The sequence below is a fragment of the Trematomus bernacchii genome, unplaced genomic scaffold (genome assembly GCF_902827165.1).
Source record: "Trematomus bernacchii unplaced genomic scaffold, fTreBer1.1, whole genome shotgun sequence".
Taxonomy (NCBI): Eukaryota; Metazoa; Chordata; class Actinopteri; order Perciformes; family Nototheniidae; genus Trematomus; species Trematomus bernacchii.
In genome coordinates this window covers 12,863,702-12,882,749 of record NW_022987739.1, presented here as the reverse complement: position 1 = coordinate 12,882,749, position 19,048 = coordinate 12,863,702, and the positions used below count along the sequence as shown (strand labels likewise).

At 40.0% G+C, this 19,048-nt stretch overlaps 2 protein-coding genes across 2 annotated transcripts; one reads left to right on the top strand and one right to left on the bottom strand.

The window, feature by feature from the left end:
* Positions 1–2,047: 2,047 nt before the first annotated feature.
* Positions 2,048–5,159, top strand: LOC117495149 (angiopoietin-related protein 4-like). The gene is made up of 7 exons (XM_034146265.1): positions 2,048–2,549; positions 2,713–2,823; positions 2,994–3,084; positions 3,693–3,806; positions 4,131–4,226; positions 4,318–4,596; positions 4,690–5,159. The coding sequence occupies exons 1-7, from the start codon at positions 2,094–2,096 to the stop codon at positions 4,860–4,862; spliced, it is 1,320 nt and encodes a 439-aa protein (XP_034002156.1). The 5' UTR covers positions 2,048–2,093; the 3' UTR covers positions 4,863–5,159.
* A 1,244-nt stretch (positions 5,160–6,403) lies between these two features.
* Positions 6,404–18,730, bottom strand: LOC117495742 (dipeptidyl peptidase 9-like). Its single transcript, XM_034147227.1, has 21 exons — positions 18,578–18,730; positions 16,775–16,865; positions 15,992–16,236; positions 15,330–15,442; positions 14,651–14,824; positions 13,936–14,104; positions 13,732–13,842; positions 13,358–13,486; positions 13,140–13,201; positions 12,948–13,048; positions 12,594–12,771; positions 12,022–12,181; positions 10,556–10,635; positions 10,266–10,436; positions 9,970–10,105; positions 9,445–9,590; positions 9,053–9,199; positions 8,446–8,598; positions 8,086–8,228; positions 7,727–7,838; positions 6,404–7,639 (listed from the first exon to the last, which is right to left on the bottom strand). Exons 2-21 carry the CDS (start codon positions 16,828–16,830, stop codon positions 7,547–7,549), a joined length of 2,679 nt encoding a protein of 892 aa, XP_034003118.1. The 5' UTR covers positions 16,831–16,865; positions 18,578–18,730; the 3' UTR covers positions 6,404–7,546.
* Positions 18,731–19,048: the final 318 nt, after the last annotated feature.

Genomic DNA, 19,048 nt, shown 5'->3' with positions numbered 1-19,048 from the left:
AAGTCAAACTTAGACCACCAACATTTTTCCTTTCCTGACATTTGTTTTCATTTAGCATTCATGGGCCGCGTGGCTGTTGGGATGACAATGTTGGTCAATCCACCATTGTGGTCTAAACTTAAATATCTCAACAATTATTTTATGTATCGTCATGATATTTGATTCAAACATTCATGTCATAGACAGAAAAAAAAATCCTATCCACATTGATGATCCTCTGACTTTTCACCTAGCTAGCGCCAAAATGAGGTTCACATTTTTGGTTTTGAAGGACATATCTAATGGATGGTCATGGGATTCAGGGCACACTTAAAGATGATGAATTGCAAAACCTTTTTTAATAAGCTTGCTGTTTTCTCTTGTGACACCATCAGGTCCACATTTACATTTCTCCAACACTTTGATTTAGAAGAAAATATACGTTAAACAGATTTTTTTTCCCATTAGCTTCCGATGAACTTTGTGTTGAGTGCTAATTAGCTAATGTTAGAATGCTAACATGCTAAACGCAGGTGGGGAACATGGTAAGATTACACTTGCTAAACATAATGTTAGCATGTTGTCCACAGAGCGGCTAGCATGGCTTTAAAATCTTAGACATCTGACCATATTTACATGTTAATAAATTCTTCCTGATGACACTTTTCTTTTTAAAACAAGCTAAGGGCTGTTCAATGGAAATGTTCAATGTCATTTATCTGACAATATTGTCTTCTTTTCGCTTGTATAATGAGTGAAGAAGTACAAAATAGCCTGTAAAAAATTCCCTAAAACCCAGGATGAGAAGGGTGTTTAAGTTGTTTGTTTTGTTGAACAACAACCCTTAACTCAAGTGAATTCACTAGACAAAGAAAAGCAGAAAATGATCACAATTTAGGCATTTTTGGTTTAAAGTTATAGATTAATCAAATATTTATGAGTGCAGACTAACTTTAAGAGTTTAGGGGGAAGTTCCCTTTTATCTAATCAACACATTGTGTAATTTATTTCCTTCTTTGGGTACAAATATTTCTTCATAAATAATCTTCTCACAAATGTAACAACCCACCTATGACTTACTGAATGTTTGTGTTTCAGAGTTCGGCTTCTCATCTGTACCTCATCAGTATACCACGTGCGCTGTGTGTGGGTTTGTGTGTGTGTGTGTGTGTATTGCTGTCGGGACTAGTGAGTAGGAAAGCCGGAGGGTTGAACTTTCCCCTACTTCTCACACTGACTCCTCCATCTTTGAGTGTTCTCCGGCATTCCTGATTCATGCGGAGGACTCAGTGGCTCGGCCATTTACATTTTAACAATATTAAATACGTTAGATATTTAAAGCTTTAAACAATATACAAGTATCAGTCATTATATCTTGTTGTTTACCATTCTAAAAAACTGCAATTTGAATTTATCTTTGTATAATTTACACAAAATACAAAAAAAAGTATTCACAATTGTTGGCATTAGGCTATTTCTTTTTTTAAAATAACAGTTTAATCTGTATTGACGTATGGGAAACAACTTAGATAGATAGTATTTAATTATTATCAGTGTGTTGGGGATGTAAAATGTGCATTATTTAGCGATTGAAAAACGCATGCTTAAGTTAGATGTATACTACATTATAGGTTGTATTAATACAAACAGAATATTAAGATGTTTCTCTAAAACATAAAGCATTTTAATTGATGTTTGACTTGCTGCTCAGACAATTCAAGAAATGTAATGTTTTAAAGGTTGGCTCTAGCATATTGATATTTAAATGTAATTTTACCTTATTTGACCCACAAACTTTAGGTAGAAAGATTTGCTATGAGCATTGATAAGTGAGAAGAATCCAAGTTTTTATTTCTGTTTCAGTAAGTCTTTACCAGTAAATAAGACCTCGCATTGCATCATGATCAAGTCCTTATGAGGGTGACTACTTTGAAGGAATTTCCACGCCCCAGGCCTCCCCCTATTCCCTCCTCCTTGCTTCGACAGCCAATCAGTGGAGCGCTCTGCTGCAGCCCTGAGCTATAAAAACCCCACAATGCTCTTCAGCAGCACACAACAGAGACACATTTCAGAACCAGCTTTCATACTGAAAGAGACTCTCAGCAGACACTAAGATGAAGATGCCACTGCTGCTCATCCTCTTGCTGTTCATTTTAGTGCAAGCAGGAGATGCTTTCCCCACAGACAGAAGAGCTCGGGATAAACAAGCGTCCTGGGACGACATGAACGTGGTGGCTCATGGCCTCCTGCAGCTAGGCCAGGGTCTGAAGGAGCACGTGGACAAGACCAAAGTCCAGATGAGGGACATCAACACCAAACTGAAGACCTTCAACGCTACTGTAGCCGAACTGCAGAGGAGGCAGCAGGAGCAAGAAGAAGCTCTGAAGGCAAGAAGCATAACGGAGGAGGAGGAGGAGGAGGAGAGGCTGGAGGCAGCGCTGTCACAGGAAGGGAGGACACAGAACGAGGACATCCACACCAGGATGGACAGACTGGAACAGAAAGTGGATGAGGTGCTCAAAGAGCCGACACTGGACAGCAACAATCACACAGAGGTCTCATTCATCCAGGTGAGAGACACATACTGTGCTCATGTTGTTAATGTGTAACTGTGAAAGAGTTTCTTATCTAAATACCCCTGCATAAAGAAAGGCATTATATATTGTAATAAAAGCTGTAATCCTGCAAAACGCTATGATGCTCTGTAGCTGATGAGACATTTTATTTTTCCAGAGACTGGTGGCGGCTCAGAACAGACGCATTGACCAGCTAGTGGAGAAAATCCTGCAGCAGCAAGACAAACAGGAGAAGCAGAGCCTGCACCTGCAAACACTGCAGAGCAAGGTGAGATACACCACTTACACATATATATATATAATATATAGCACGTATGATTTAGGAGGTGAGAGAACAAAACTGTCAACATAACATGTCAGCTGCAGGATTACATTAGTGTTAACAACATCAATGTAAGTGATAAGTTATAGTTTATTGACCCTGCTGTGATCCACCAGGTTGCACATAAGAGAGTGAAGTCCCACCGACGGAGAGATGAAGAGACGGCGCTGAGAGGAGAGCCAGCAGAGCAGAGAACAGACGCATCAGGTAAGAATCAAACTGTCGATCTGAGGGGAAGAAATGAAGCCAAAATGAGTGATGACTTTGACCTGTAGCCGGTGTGAGAGGCTTGACCTTTGAGTGCTGAAAACAAAGGACAATTAAGGAACCATGGCCTTCATATGTTCTTCTTTTCTGGGCATTCCTTATCAAGTACGAAAGGTATACAATCCCGATTTGAGAAGACACATATGTCGACATCATTGATTTTGCAACAATTTGCAGCAGGAGAGACTTTACAGGGTGGGCAGCTCTGTGTGCACAGACACAAGAACTATTCATTTATCCTAAAGTTACATAAGAGCTAAAACCTTTGAACCTTAATTTATAATACCTGACTTGCTGGCAGAGCGGCTCACCGAGAGTCCAAAGATCAGGAGAAAATGAGAACAGTGGTTTTTAAAACACACCTACTGTACTGCATGCTCATGGGACATGCAAAGAGTGAGGTGCAAAGACACAGCTAGCATGTGACAGAAAACCAAAGACTCATCAATGCTTACAGATGTACTGAATTGAATTCCCCAAATTAAAGCTGCTGCTTCAGTCTGAACAAATGACCTAATCTGAGTTTTTCTGTGTTCTGGTTTTATCAGGTCTGGCCAGAGATTGTCATGATCTGTTTGTACGAGGGCAGCGAGCCAGTGGCGTCTACACCATCCAACCAGAGAGCTCCCAACCCTTCAGCGTGCTGTGTGAAATGACTTCAGGTGAGTCAAACAGGAACTTTCCCTAAAGGTCCTCCAGTGTAGATTATACAGAACAACAACACTGTTACATTCCTGAGGGAAGCAACTTTTCTACTTACAAACCACACCTGTCTCAACGGCTTCAACCACAGAGAAGAGTTTCTAAAAACCCTCCAGACAAGGCCCTGAGACATTTTAAGTCAAAGGGTTGAACATTTCAGTTGTAGGATCTTTAAGAAATGATAATGGCTTTCACAATTTTCCACATTGGTAATGTTTTTCAAAACAGCGTAGTATTGTTGGTGGTATGAGGCTCTTAGCTTAATTTTTCCTCTCTCTTTGCAGAAGGTGGATGGACTGTCATCCAGAAACGTCACGATGGATCCCAGAGCTTCAACCAGCTGTGGGAAAGCTATAAGACAGGCTTCGGCAGCTTGAATGGTGAGAAACTTGTCTCATAAAAGTTATTCAAACATCTGCATGATTAAACCTCAGTGGTGAATATTAATCTTGATATTTCTCGTCCCTCCAGGTGAGTTTTGGTTGGGCTTGGAGAACATCCACTCTCTCTCTCGACAAGGCCCGTACATCCTGCAGGTGGAGCTCTCTGATTGGGCGGGAGAACAGCAGCACAACGCTCAATATCAGATCAAACTGGACGGAGAAGAAAAGAAGTTCGCTCTCCACCTGGAGTCATTGTCCAGGCTTCAAGAGAAAATAATGACGACTGGAAAATCTGGTCTTCCTTTCTCCACGGCCGACAGAGACAACGACCTCTCCGCTGACGCCAACTGTGCTGAGCTGCTCTCAGGTACGAAACTTCTACAAATCAAAACTGTGTGAGTGGCTTAATACGAGAAAAAATGAAACTAAAAGTTGTAATAATAATGCTCTTTTGTTTCAGGTGGGTGGTGGTTCAGTAGCTGCGGTGAGTCAAACCTGAATGGCAGATATGCGAGACGGCTGAGACATCATCAGTCCAGAAGACAGGGGATGTTTTGGACGTCCACAAAGGGACAAAACTACTCTGTGAAGACGACTGTTTTGAAGATGGCCCCCGCCACGATACATAATTAGGCAGATCAGTCTCAATGAAAGAGCAAAGGACAAAAGAAAACTGTATTTAACTCTAATGATCCATCATGCACAGGATCATCACATATTTCTATGCTATGCCATACCGTCACTTGTTGTCATATTGACAGTTTTTTTACTCCCTTTATAAGGGCTCCATAATCTTATTTTGTCTTTGACTTACTGTATGTGTTTTTTTTAAAACTTCTACTTGGTAATAAACCCTGTATTATTGACATTTATACACATTTTATATTTCAGTTATATGAAGTGGACGAAAATAAAGTTTTTTTAAAAGGTTTGATAAATTCGGACTCCTCGCTCATGCTTGAAGGCGAAAGGCCACACCCCTAAGAAGCAAAACTCGTAAAAAAGGATCAAACATATTACACTTCATAAATAACATACTAAAATTACTGTTTTTAAAGGGTAAATCATTTGATAATACATTCATATATGTGGGGACATTTTATAATCAACTTAATTTTTGAATGAATGGACCTCAGGGTTATTCATCACATTATTGGGCCAATAGTTTGTTGAACATTTTATAGGATTAAAAGGTTTAATCAGGATTAGTTTGAAACAGCTACTCCCTGCTGGGGAAATCATAATAAATGTTGAGCTCAATGAACAAACAGTACATTCACAGGAGAATGTCTTTTAGTCGTCAGGGTCAATGTAAATGGATAAATATAAAATCTCTAAAGAAAAATGGTTTAAGATGAATTCCTTAACAGGTTTTTCTCTTTGGTAAAAATGTGAAATGTTCTGTGGAGTCCGTGGTTTACCATCTTATCTAAAATATTTCCATTCTTAATAAGTGTTTTAATTTCTGATACTAATACATATTTATATTGAGTATTTTGCAGAGGTGGTAAGTAACTAAGTACATTTACGCAAGTACTGTACCATTTTGAGGTACTTGAGTATTTCCATGTATATTTAAACTACTACATTTAAAAAGGGAAATAATGTACAATTATTTAAAAAAAATGCATCTCTAAAAATTAAACTAGTGGACCTAACTCTTTAAGTCACAAAAGGGTTAAATTACTTTAAGAAAAGTCAATAACTTTGTTCGTCTACTACAGTAAAATGCTAGTTGAGGCAACAATATTATCTAGAAGGGTCACATAAAATTATAAAGGCCATTTTCCTGCACATTGATTACTTTTACTTGTTATACTTTAAGTACATTTTGCTGATAATACTTTTGTACTTTTACTTAAAGTAAGATTTTGAATGCAGGACTTCTACCTGTAATTAAATATGTTGACAATAATGTATTGGCAGTTTAACGTAAAGCAAAGCATCTGAATTCTTCTATTCTTCTTTTTTTTTTGTGCCTTTCCTTAAAAAGAAACTTAGGGGAAGTTGAATTCTGTTTAATCTTTTCCTTAAACTCAAAAAGCCCAATACTGTTTAAGAAATGGTCCGGTGGGGATTATTAAGACATTCATTTTTTGTGTTATTTGACAAAATAATTACATCTAAAAAACGTTCAAAAAGAATACATTTAAAGAGATGACAAAACGTAGAAAAAGATTGTTCACTTCTGTTTATTTCTTCCATATCTGAGAGTACATTTAACCATGATGAGTTCACGGCAGCTCATCTTGCAGATGGTCATCAGACACACACGTAAAAAGGCATTTTATTCTCGTAGGTCCTCAGACAGATTCCCTGATATATACTTTACGAGCAAGGCACCTCAGACTGCCAACAGCTGTGTCATACATCATCTTATAGGTCAGTTTGTTGGCACCAAGGCAAATATACGTAATATGTGCAAAAGTCCTCAGCAGCAGAAGAAGAAGAAAGAGAAGCTCCCCGGAAAATAAAGCAAGCGAGTGAGTGAAACAGCAACATGTCGCTACATATTTCTATTTTTTATGATTGCATAAGAATTCATAAAATATTTTTTTTTATAAAACAATAAAAACGTGGCCTGTGATTTTTTTTTTTTTTTATATGGAAAAGTGTGGCACAACACATAAAAAGTATTTGATGGCACATGAGGGCACAGAGTACACTAGGGGATTTAAGAGCTTGCTTGTATGCTCTTTTAGAACTTTACAATGACTAATTTACTCCAGTGTTTATTCTTAGACAGAAAAGGATAACTATATCAAAGGGGTTCCAAAAAAGTTCAATAAAAAAAGGAATGGCACGAAAAAAAGAGAATACTGAGCCCAGCAGCCACCTCTGTACTTTTTGCATTGCTGATAAAGTTCTAGTAATGGAGCATCGAGCAGCATTTTGAACATAACTGTCCCACTGTGATGGTTTTGGTGTCACCGTCTGCCATCACATCAATCTCAGAAAGTTTCAGCCCTGTGTTTAGGGTGAACGGCGCCCTCTGCTTGTTACGGGGCCTCTAAGCATCCCAGCAGATTTCCCCTCACTGTAAATACAGTGTTAAGACTACAAGACCACTTTCTCTCAGTGATAGTCTCCTTTATGGTAATGATATTCAAATCTCATTCATTGATGCTAAAAAGCTAAAGCACCTTTAAAACTGCCAAACAACTATTGAGCTGCTACGAGGCATAGCTTGCATTCAGCAAATCATAAAACCAAGTGAAAGGAGATGCAGGTTTAAATAAATGAAGGAAATGGAAAGAAGAGACAAGGAGAGGAGGTTAGGAAGCGAGGGAGGAAAGGTCAGTGTGTGGAAAGGCTTATCAGAGGTTCTGCTGGAGGAAGTGCAGCAGCGTAATCTCGTAATGTTCTCCAGACTCTGGACACCGGATGCTGTGTCGCTCGTTGGGATAAATCTGGGGAAACAAAAAACATGTTCAATCATCATAGGATCAGCTGACGAGTCTTCACTTAAGTCAGTATGAATGTGTCAATCCGCTTACCTGCAGGCTGTATGGTTTTCCTGCACGGATGAGTTGAGAGACCAAGAAGTTGGTGTGGAAAAAGTGCACGTTCTCATCTAGAAACCCGTGCAGGATCAGCAATCTGTTGGGCCTGCGTTAACAGAGAGAAGGTGTTTTAGTTCCTCTGATCGTGTTGTTTACTTGTAAACATGTAGGACTAAATGCAACACATTTTACAGCTGACAGGGACACTGATCCCTGCAGCTTAAAGGTACAAGTGAAATACAATCTTTGCTGTGATTTATGACAGAAGTTACTGCATAACAATGCAATCTAAAGTGGGTATTTGTCCCAGATGATAGTGGACAGTAACTGTGTTTTCAATAGACAGCTCTTACTCATTGGGGAGTTTGTCGACGTGCAGGGCGACGGAACAAGCCTCGTAACCCTTGGGGTTTTTCTCAGGTGTGTCCAGATACCGCTCGGTGTATCCGGTGTCGTACGCCATCCACAGTGTCACCGGGGCTCCTGCGATGGCAACCTAAAAAACAAACAAACAAAAACAACACAAATACAGTGTCAAACAGAATAAATCAAAGTTTTCTTCACAGATGAAAGACAAGCTGAAAAATGGAAGTTGAAATGGTAAATAAAAAAAAAATAGGATTATTCAAACAACTGCAATTATTTCCGTTAATCTGGTCGCCAACTTGCACGTCAGTTAGCACACAGACAGAGTGGACAGTGGTGTTTCTGACCTTGAAGATGTCCGGTCTGTGGATGAGGCCCATGAGGGAGAGGAAGCCTCCGTACGACCAGCCGTGGATGGCAACACGACTCAGGTCCACAAACGCGTACTTCTCAGCCACGTAGTGCAAGCCCTCCACCTGGTCTTCAATCTCCACCTTACCCTGATTGGAAGAGAACAGAGAGGTTACTCCCCCACAACAACACACTTCCATTGGCAATCTAAATAATACACTACTTCTACTAAAGTTTGGATGCAGGAGGTAGTGGCTACTCAGTGTTTCTCATTTGAAGCTACAATTAGGTCTTAAAATACCAAAAGTGGCTATTCCTCCGGACTGTGTTCATTGTGTGCTGCTGGTGTAGTACACAGGACCGGGAACTGATGCATTCATAAGAAAAACTGTCCAAAATACTTTGTCTCTTCTTCTTTTTGTCACTAGAAATAAGAATAAGGTCTAGTTTTAATTTTCAATTAAATGTTGCATCACCATGTCTAATGTTGTCTAAGTCAAGGAAAGAAAGGTTGTTTGCAAAGATATTTAGTCCCAGTTTGTGTTAACAGATCGTCCCTGTATGAGTCTGTCCTGAAGCAGACGGGTGATTTGTGTTAAATACCATTTTGTCTTTCACAGCTCCTTCAAACTTGAGTCCTCTCTGACAGGAGCCTCGTCCATCGATCACCAGCACGGCGTAGCCAAGAGACGCCAGGGTGCTCAGCCGCAGGTACTTCACTCCTTTGTACGAGTTATTCACTAGCTGGACCTGGAAGAAAGAATACAATCATGGTTACAGCTAGGTCTTTTGATTCTTTTTTGTTTTTTTAAAGAAAAGCTTTGACAGTCTGTTTGCTTTGACAAGACCACAGGCACAAATTAATTGCCATTTATTAAAGTAAAAAAGGACCAAAACAAGAATTTCTTAACAAGTAAAATAATTGTATTTAAATTCATACATAAGTCAAAGTTTATTAATTAAACCAGTACAAATGTTAAGTAAAAGTATCCAACCTGCGGCCCGCCGTACACGAACACCACAGTGGGATGCTTCATGCCGGGGACGACCTTGTTCGGTTTGTACAACATGCCGTACAGCTCGAATCCAGACTTCCCTGTGAAGCTAAAGATCTCTGGAGGAGTGTAGTCCATTGGGAAACCTGGGGAAAAACAGAAACCCAAAATTATATTTAAATGCTACGGGAACTGAATTTCCCCACGGGGATTAATAAAGCTCCATCATATCTTATCTTATCTTAACATAAAGGTCATTATTTAACATTTTCTTAAATGCATGTAAACGGTTGTTCAAATGAATATAACAAACAGGTAGATATCAGTACTATGCTGACTTTCTATTGCTGTTTGATAGTTTTCACATGCTTTGAAAAAAAAAGAAAATCCATTTCATTAAATTACATAGGTCTACTTTAGTTAGTCGAGTTAGAAACTAATGAGCCCTTATGTATTCAATATAAACATTTAAACACAATGTTGAGTCTCAGGTTATTTTAGTTTTGACATAACAGTTGTCAGTACCAGAGGACTCCATCATGCTCGCCCAGAACTGCGGCTCTTTGTGCAGCGGGTCGTCCTCGGAGCCCTGCAGCTTGTAGATGTGAACACAGGGCGCTGTGGTCAAGCTGCTGTAATGGCTGACGAACAGGTCAAAAGTCTGAAAAGAAAACGCAACACAAAACAGGGTTGACCAGTATCCCAAAACATGTATAGATGTGCCCAAATCCATGGAGAAAAATCCAGGAAAACAACACTTACTGCCACGGTTTAAAATGATATATATATTATTATTAGGTTATACTCATGAGGTTACACACCTGGCTCACTGAGCAGCTGTGGGAGAAGCCAGGTTTGGTAAGGCGGACGATTTCCCCCGGCGAGTCGTAGCTGACGACATAGAGGTGATGCTCCAGAGGAGAGTCTTTGGTTCCCTGGAAGTAAACCTGCTTCGCTGCCTCGTCCACCCAAATCTGAGGACTGGACGAACGCTGCACACACAGAGCAGGAGCAGGTTTGTTGTGTTACTGACGAGTGATTTTGGAAGATAATTAGTTCTGCTCTGGATGCAGTTTAATGTCAGCAAACAGATTTTTGGGCAGCACTTTACCTTCGCTCCGTGATTGGCCAGCACCTCCCACTCCCCACTGGTGATTGTCACCTCCTCTTTGACTGGACACTTGAAATCATCTGGTGTGAGAGGAGAGAAGGGGGGTGAGTAGGATTTGACAGCAAAGGCAATATGAAATAATATAATACAATCAGTTTGTCACTGCCTGGCACAAACCATTTTTTATTATAATGATTATTTTATAGTTAATTATCTTTGTCTGTTAAGCCTCATCGACACAATGAAATAAGCCTATGAGCTATTTTCATACAGAAATAAAACATTAAATAAGTAACTCAATTGACTACAACCGATTACTCGAGACTGATGAGTACGTCTGAAACGGGAATGAAACACCTTTAAGGGCTCATACATATGTGACCTGCTCTATCGAAATCAGTCGCATTGACCCGAAGACACATTTTGAGTTGTATACACTGTTGGAAAGAGGAGATTCCTAGCTTTCTAATGATATCAAGATTGTTTTTGTACTCCAAATATTAAGCAAAATATGTCACATTATATAATGACTGTCACCGAGTCATCATTTTGAGAAAAAGGCCTTCAAAGTTTCCTCTTCTCTGGAATCCATCGATCTGATTGATTATTAGCGGAGCAAATGATCAAAATAGTCCGGAGGGGAAATATTTCCGTTTGGATTACTGGTCTGGGGGAAGCTCGCGAGTGTGTGTGTATGTGTGTGTGTGTGTTTGTGTATTTTTGCGTTAGTGTATATTGTGTTTGTTTCCCGGGGAAAACACTCACGAGAAACACCGGCTGTTGTTATGCTTGCTGTGACGTTAAATGACTCCGTTCTCCGCTTGTAAATATGCCGTTACAAGCTTCATAGTTGTATTTATCATCTAAATTTGCCGAAACAAGTTTAATATTCTGAAAGCCAAGACTTTGTTTAATTGAAATCAGATGAAAACAAACTGTAACGGACCCCGCCGTGTTATCTAGATAACTATATGCCTTACATTCATCATTTCAGCCGGAGGGAGGGGGGGCTGCGCTACGGAAGAGCAGATTGCGAGCGAGAGGTGCCTGTCATCTTCCCTTCACAAGCTTCACAAATGTATTTATCGTGTGATTTTGGAAATAAAAGTTTCATATTCTGAAAGCCAAGACTTTGTTTATTTAAAATCAAACAAAACACCCGAACCCCGAAAAAATAGTTTTTTACGCAAATCCACGTTTATTTTGAAATGAGCCGTTGCGACATCCGACTGATTTCGATAGAGCGGGTCACATATATAAACTAAATGAAAGGCTGAAAATTATAAAAGTCAGAGATCCCATCAATGCTTATTGTTAAAAAAGTTTCCCCAGACTGGTTGAATTATGTTGACTGTTTATTGTTGGGCTAAATTAAAGTCAAAAACTACGGGGGTTCGTTTTTTTCACAATAAGTTTCCTGTGATGTATTCCTGCTGGTACCAGCCTGTGCTCAGTGACGATGTTACCTTCAGAGTGTGTGTAGCCGTTGGCCCAGGCATAGCTGCCCCGCTGCAACATGCTGGTGATCTTATACAGGTGGCAGAACTCTGTTTTTGATTCATTCACGGTTACGAAGGTGATCTCTTCATCACTGGTTTGGACCAATGGATTGAAGATGTCGTGGACCTGAAAGATAAATAGAGAGTCGTGATGGGTTTCTCACTAAAAACTCTTATAAATCATACATTGAAGCTGCAGAATTGGTTAACCATTTAGGTTTAGGTTTTTTTACACTTTTCTTTCTTGTAAGACAAGCATTTTAGAACCTATCTTTTTCTAAAGGTTTTGACTTTTGGACTTTACAACGCCCTGGAGTTCTCCGGAATTGTTTAAATCACAAGAGCCAGACACAATCACAGTATGTTGTCGTGATGCGCCAAGTGGTTATTAAATGAATCCGAGCTTTCGAAACTCCAAACTAGTCGGGACAGACCTTAAAACGCTCCGAAAAAATAACTGACTAAATTCGGGGAGCATCATTACTGAATGGGACATAAAGTAAGAAACGTTCAGGCTTCAGTATGAACAGAACCCTCACATTGATCCAGATGTCGCTGGTCTCCTGGTAGATGATGAAGGGATGGACAGAGTCTCCGAGGGCCTCCAGGCTCTCCTGCCTGCTGGCCTCAGCCTGATGAGCAGGGATGAAGAGCGCCGGAGGCAGCAGGACGAGCTGGAGGCGCTGCTGCCGCCGGTCCATCATCACCGCCCACGCACTGACACACACAGAGGGAGGGGTGATAAGCATGCGCAGTATGCAGAATTATGTCATGTCACTAAGTTCTGGGCTTTGGAGCTTCTTGAGCTTGGCAAAGTTTAAAGATAATTTAAAGAGGTAGGGCTGTGAGAATCACAGTGTGATTTTTCTAACTTTAAAAAACAAAAGACTTACTATCTGCCGTCTTTGGTCCATCCGGCTCGGGTGATATACTCGGCCCAAGGGAACAGGCTGGTGAAGGGAGCAGGCAACTCCTTCTCCTGTGTGCTGATAATCTGAGGGAGACATGAAGCCGGCATTTAAAGATCTCTTTCAAAAGAACCTTCTGGTAATCATTATATTTGATGGCACTGAATAAGCACTCACTTTGCCGAGATTGTCAGTCCTGATTTCTACTATTTTGAGAGTAATGTCAGGATTCTTGCTGCCTGGAGACAAAACGAAACTGGGTTATGTAGCAGCAATTCTCAATTCTTTCAGGGGTTCTACAATACCAGTGTAGTGTAAATGCTAGGCTTTATCATAGCAAAAGTTATGCGTTTTAAAACAAAAGCTTTTTTTAGTTTATATCTGTATCTGTGTACCTGCACATGGGTATCTGTAGACATCGGTCTTGCGCTCCTCCAAAGCTGGAGATGGAACATGAATGATCTCGACATTAGACTCGTCCACCTCCTCGTACAGAACCTGCAGAGTTTTACCCCCATCGGATTCTGAACCGGAGAGAAAAAGAAAATCAGTAAAAACCAGTCAAAGATGTTTTTACTCACACGGGAGAAGTATAAGTTAAAAGGTATCAGGATCATTCTGAAACACTTTGACTTTGGAACAACCTGAACAAAGCCTCAAATAAATAAATGTGTTATTCAAGTAAATTATAACCCATCTTTGTTTGAATGATGATTGTTGATAATAAGCCTCCTTGCTAAGATACAACATGTGTCTTTTTCTCACTCACCTTCACGAGCAACTGGGGACCACCAGTATCCGGTGAAACGGTCAAACTCTTCCTGAGTAACAAACGTCGCTATACCGGCAGATTTGGGGTCCTCTTTTGGGTTATCAATACCTACGTCAGTACAGAGACAAATAAAAACACTGTGAAAAACCTCAAAGTACCAGGTAACACTCTCCAGGATCATCTGACCGTCTCTGCCCTGACCTTTGTGGCAGAACGTGAGCCTCCTCTCCTCCCCCGTCTCAATGCTGGTCACCCAGATGTCGTTGTTGCTGATGAAGCCGATGAAGTTGGGGTCCCCGTGGCAGATCTTGGGATCCATGCGTGTTCCTGGACTCTCGCTCTTAATCTCAACAGGATGCATTGGAGTAGTCTGAACAAACACATAAAGTGGTTAGATCTGAGGTCACAACAAAAGTCAGTAAAGATGTAAAAACATGTACTAATTTTCTTATCTAGTGTCTGACCAAGAGTGAGAAGACCTACATTTATATTTATATATTTTTTTTTAAATGTCACTGTCCAGTAAAAATGTGTCTCCAAATGTTCAGATTCTATATTTTTGTAGATGTTCATGTTTGTGCTCAAATAATTGTCTGCATTCATAAGTTGAACACTTTGCCACAAAGCTGAACACTGTTTTTTTTTTTTTAGCAGTAAAATACCAGTTGGATGCTGTCTTCACTGTGATTAAGACATTTACTCAGATGTTGACAAATATCCTTGCCAGTGCTTTCTGTTGGAGAAACTTAACAAACATCCAAAGTTTCGAAATGACCTCCAATATACCTTTTCGTATTTCTGTAATGCAACTTCTTGTTAAAGGACCGAAAGTGATCATTATTGAGGTAGTGACCTATTAGCAATCTTAGCCATTATTCACTGCGTGACTTGGCATTGACAGTGCTGTGAAACTCACGGTGAAAGTGTTGTTTCCACCGTCGCTGCAGTAGTACAGGCTGCTGTTGGCCTGAAACAGCAGGAGGCCGCTGGGTCGGTGGTATTCATAGGAGGTGATGCCAGACACCCCCAAACGTTTCCTCTCTCGCAGCAGCTCCTCCTCCCGAGAGAAGCTCCCGTCGCGAGAGCTGGCCTGAGGTCAGGGTGACAGGAGGACACACAACATGATGGCCGAGCGGGTCAAAGTCAAAGTGAGTTTGTTCAGGGCATGGTAAACAAACAAACCATAAGAAAACACACTGAATTAAAGAGATAATTGGTCGGTACCAATGATTATAACACTCTATTTTCTCCTTTCAGCGGGAACAACTTCTGTTAGGAAATAAAGTGGTCTAGCTTGTTTTGTCGTCAGGGGAACATTTAAAAGAGTAGTTTTAAAAAGACACATGTAATTACGCTAAAACTGAACTTTTTTTTTTAATACCTGTGCATAAACAGTCTCTTAATGGGGAAGTGTTTAATACAGTTAATGGTTAAGCAAACAAGTTAGCCTCCATTTACTTCAATTCATTTTTGATTATTTTATTCAATGTAGAGACAGGTGAATAAAGATTTCTTCAAGAATTCAGGGTAACACGGGGTGTGAACGCCATAGAAATTAAGTGAAAGTGTCAGAATGAACTAAATGTCCTTCTCACCTGAAAGTGATTCAGCATTGGTTTCCATGACAAAACCAATAGAGCATCTTTGCGGACCTTCCTGGGAATGTCGGAGTAAAGTAAAGCGTTATCCCTGCTGGCGTAAGGCATTCCTATGAAAGCACAAACACACGTAAAGTCAACAACAGAGCTACATGGGTACAGGTCTTCCAGACTGTATGTGTGGGGCAAATAATACAATTTCACAGACCTCTGGAAATGATATCACACACTACAACTGACACACATTAGGAAAAGCAGGAAAGAGCAGCAATACTTTTCTACTGATTCTGTGCACTACAGCTGCAACAGAAAAAGCAGAAAGATGGCCTCAGAGGTAATCTGTGTTCCTAGTTGAGTTAGAGGTATGCTCAAGCACACACAGCCTTGATCCACTGCAGCTCGGTGGATATCAAATGAGTCTGAAAACAGTTGCAGGCTGACAACTGTGACTCACCAGCTGTATCCACATATTATTCACAGAAGCATGCTAGCTTTCCAAAAGACAGAAATTAAGCAGCTGAATCTGAAGGCCAAGGAGTCTGTGCCTGCCAACAGCACTTTATCTCAGCTGTATTTTTACAATACGAGTAGAAAATTACATTAGCGTGTACTCATTTCAGAGCCTGCATGAAAATACTACATTTCTGTCCCGAGCTCACCAAGGTAGTAAATGCGGTGGGATTGCGGACTGGTCTCATCCTTCTGGACGAACTGGAAGTCGTGTGGCGCTTTGTTAATAACCACGCGTGTGTTCTTGTGGCTGTTGTGGATGATCTTCCTCAGGCCATCCCAGGTATGCTTCTCCACCTGGAACCTATTGAGATTCACGTCGTCCATTTCCACCACCTCTGTGCTGTCAGAGAGCTCTTCCGGCCCCGTCATGCCTGCCAGTGCCAGTCTGACGCTGAAGACAGAAACTCTGATCAGACACAGCTACAGCAAATCCCAGAGGGAAAGTACCACAAGCAAAATGCAAAACATGGTTACATCTTTGATTGAGTATGGCTTATTTTACCTACCAAGTCGGACGTTCTAACAGAAAATAGACTATGTATGGGTCTTCTAAACGTATAATCTTGTTAAAGTGATGAGTCATCTCAAAGAGATTTTTAAATGTTATTTTTTTTATGGATGGAGGTGCCAATCTGTCAGGTGATCGGTCCACCCCTTTGGTCGAAAAGGAAATTTAACAGCAACAACTATTGGAGCGATTGCCAGGAATTTAGGTTCACACATTCCCGTCCCACTGAGGTTGTTTCCTAAAGATGATCAGTTAACTTTTCAGTACCACCAGCAGGTCAGAATACAGTGGTTCATGATCCATTATTTTCAAACACACACAATAAAAAAACATTTCTTAGACCAGAAATGTAATTGATCAAAATAATAATGAAAATAAATAAAATGTTACCAACAGCTGTGAAGGTTAAAATGACACATACCTTTCAGGGCTGTCTTCTCTTTTGTCTTCAATTTTCCGCCTCTTTACTCTGTGCATTAACTGTTCGACGACCCTTGACCAGACCTGACACCCTGAGGGAAACACACGGGAGTGGAGATGTTGAACATTTAGACAAGTTTCAGACTGTTTACGGCAGCACCTGGTCTAACTGACAATCAAATTATTTACACAAAACTCAACATGTGAAAACCTAGACCTAGCCGTAAGCTAAGGTCACGTGCTAACAAAGTGAAACTGTTACTGGAGTGGAGGCCCTGCTCAGGGCAGATGTCTCTCTGCTGCTTCATGGAGGAGCTGCTGCTCTACAGTCGGCCGTCACCACATTTCCAGCTGTATGTTCCTGAAATGGAGTCTCACTGAGTGTGACTCAGCTGCATGATGCTGACACTTCAGCGTCTGTGTTATAACTGTGGCAAATGTTGCACTGTCGCTCCACATTTTACTGTAGGCTGTTCTGTTGCCTGGGGTCAAAATAAAGTGCAAATTCTACAGAAGTTGTTTCCCAGAAACACACAGCAGCTCCCTTCTAGCAATTCAGGTTTGTGTTGGAAGAACCAATGCCATACTTGTACATTTAAGATGAGTTGTTTAAAGTGGATTATAATGCAGAATCTATCCTTATATCTGACCCCTTTATCACGTGACTGAAAGTCCAGGTCACAACTGATCAAACTCCTCCTGCGGATGTAGGCCGTGAGATAGGGTTAAGGTTAAAACCCTTTTAAGTGTGGTTTAGATTTTATTTTATTTTTTTAAGTATAATTATTGAATATTTCAAGACAATCTCAAATATTTTATTAAAAGCAACTTTAAGTTTTGTTCTTAATGTGAAGATGGGTTTGCGCTGAGCAGCATTGGCGAGTATATTTACTTAACTCATGTATAATTGTATTTTACTTTATTCTTCTAGCCCACTACATTACACTGCAGGACATATTGTACTTTTCACTTCATTACATTGACAGCTTGGGTTGCTAGTTACGTTGCCTATTTCAACTAATTGTCCAAAATGCTAAAACTACAATTTAAAAAATCTACAGTGATAAAACAGCCATCATTGATTATTACTCCGTAATAAAATGCGAATTATTCAGTAATGGGCCATTCTGCACAAGTAATTATTTCCCTTTTGGTACTTTGAGGATATTTTGATGCTTGCATTTGTCCTTTATTATAAGGTCTGAGTATTTCTTTCATAAGTGTTTAAATCGAAAATAAAAACAATCTTCCGTGAACTGGATAGATGGTGAATACCCACGGTGTCCCCCAACAACTGGGTGCTCTTTCCGCCTGACTGTTTTAATCAGTTACCTGTCCATGTGACTTCAACGACTTCTGCTTTTTAGCCCTACTTTTCGATATGTATAATTTACTCGTGAAATATTCATGTAAATATCCCCTTGTGGTATTTTCTAGTACATATATCTGGCATTATCCTCTCAGTTATTACATGTTTTCTAGCATCCATTTACAACGACATAACATTTGTTTAACGAATAACTATTAGTTTCGTTTTGACACTTCAGCTGATGAAGTCTGCAAAGTCACCGACAGCTTCACGCCAAACAGAAAACATCTGGTCGAGACATATGTGTACTCCCCATAAAACATGACAAAGACTTATAATTATCTATGTTATAATAATTAAAACACACTGTGTACATTCTACGTAGCCTGTAGCTAGCCAGTTAGCCGCCCATTAACGTTATCCAAACACTCGTTAGCTAATACACCGAAACAGAAACAAAAGCAAGCAATAAACACTCATTCATTTTGAGCTTACACTTTCTGTCTTGTGTTGAGGATTCGCCGTTTAGGAAACAACGACCGGAGTCTGAATTACGTGCAAATAATCCAACAGAGCAGGTTGCTAAATGCTAATATGCTAAGAACGCGGAAATGGGTTTGGAAATCAAACGTTATATCTTGTGACCCGGATGTGATCCCTCAAATTCCTTTCTGCGTTAATAATTTCATGAACAGATCTATTTTTTATTTTAGTATACAGCAAAAACAACCCTAATTCTAATCTGTAAAAATACCAAGCCATTTCAAAAAGCGTAATTGAAAAAAAAAAAAACGTTAAAGTTAAACTTGTAAAATGATTATTTTCATTATATGTTAATTCGACATTTATTATATTCTCAGTTTTTGAGAGCCAGGTGGGAAATGTACTTATGTTTTGATTAATATCAAACAGATAAAAGCAGCACATTTTTTACATTTGAAATGCAGTAACCACTTTTTGTGCCAT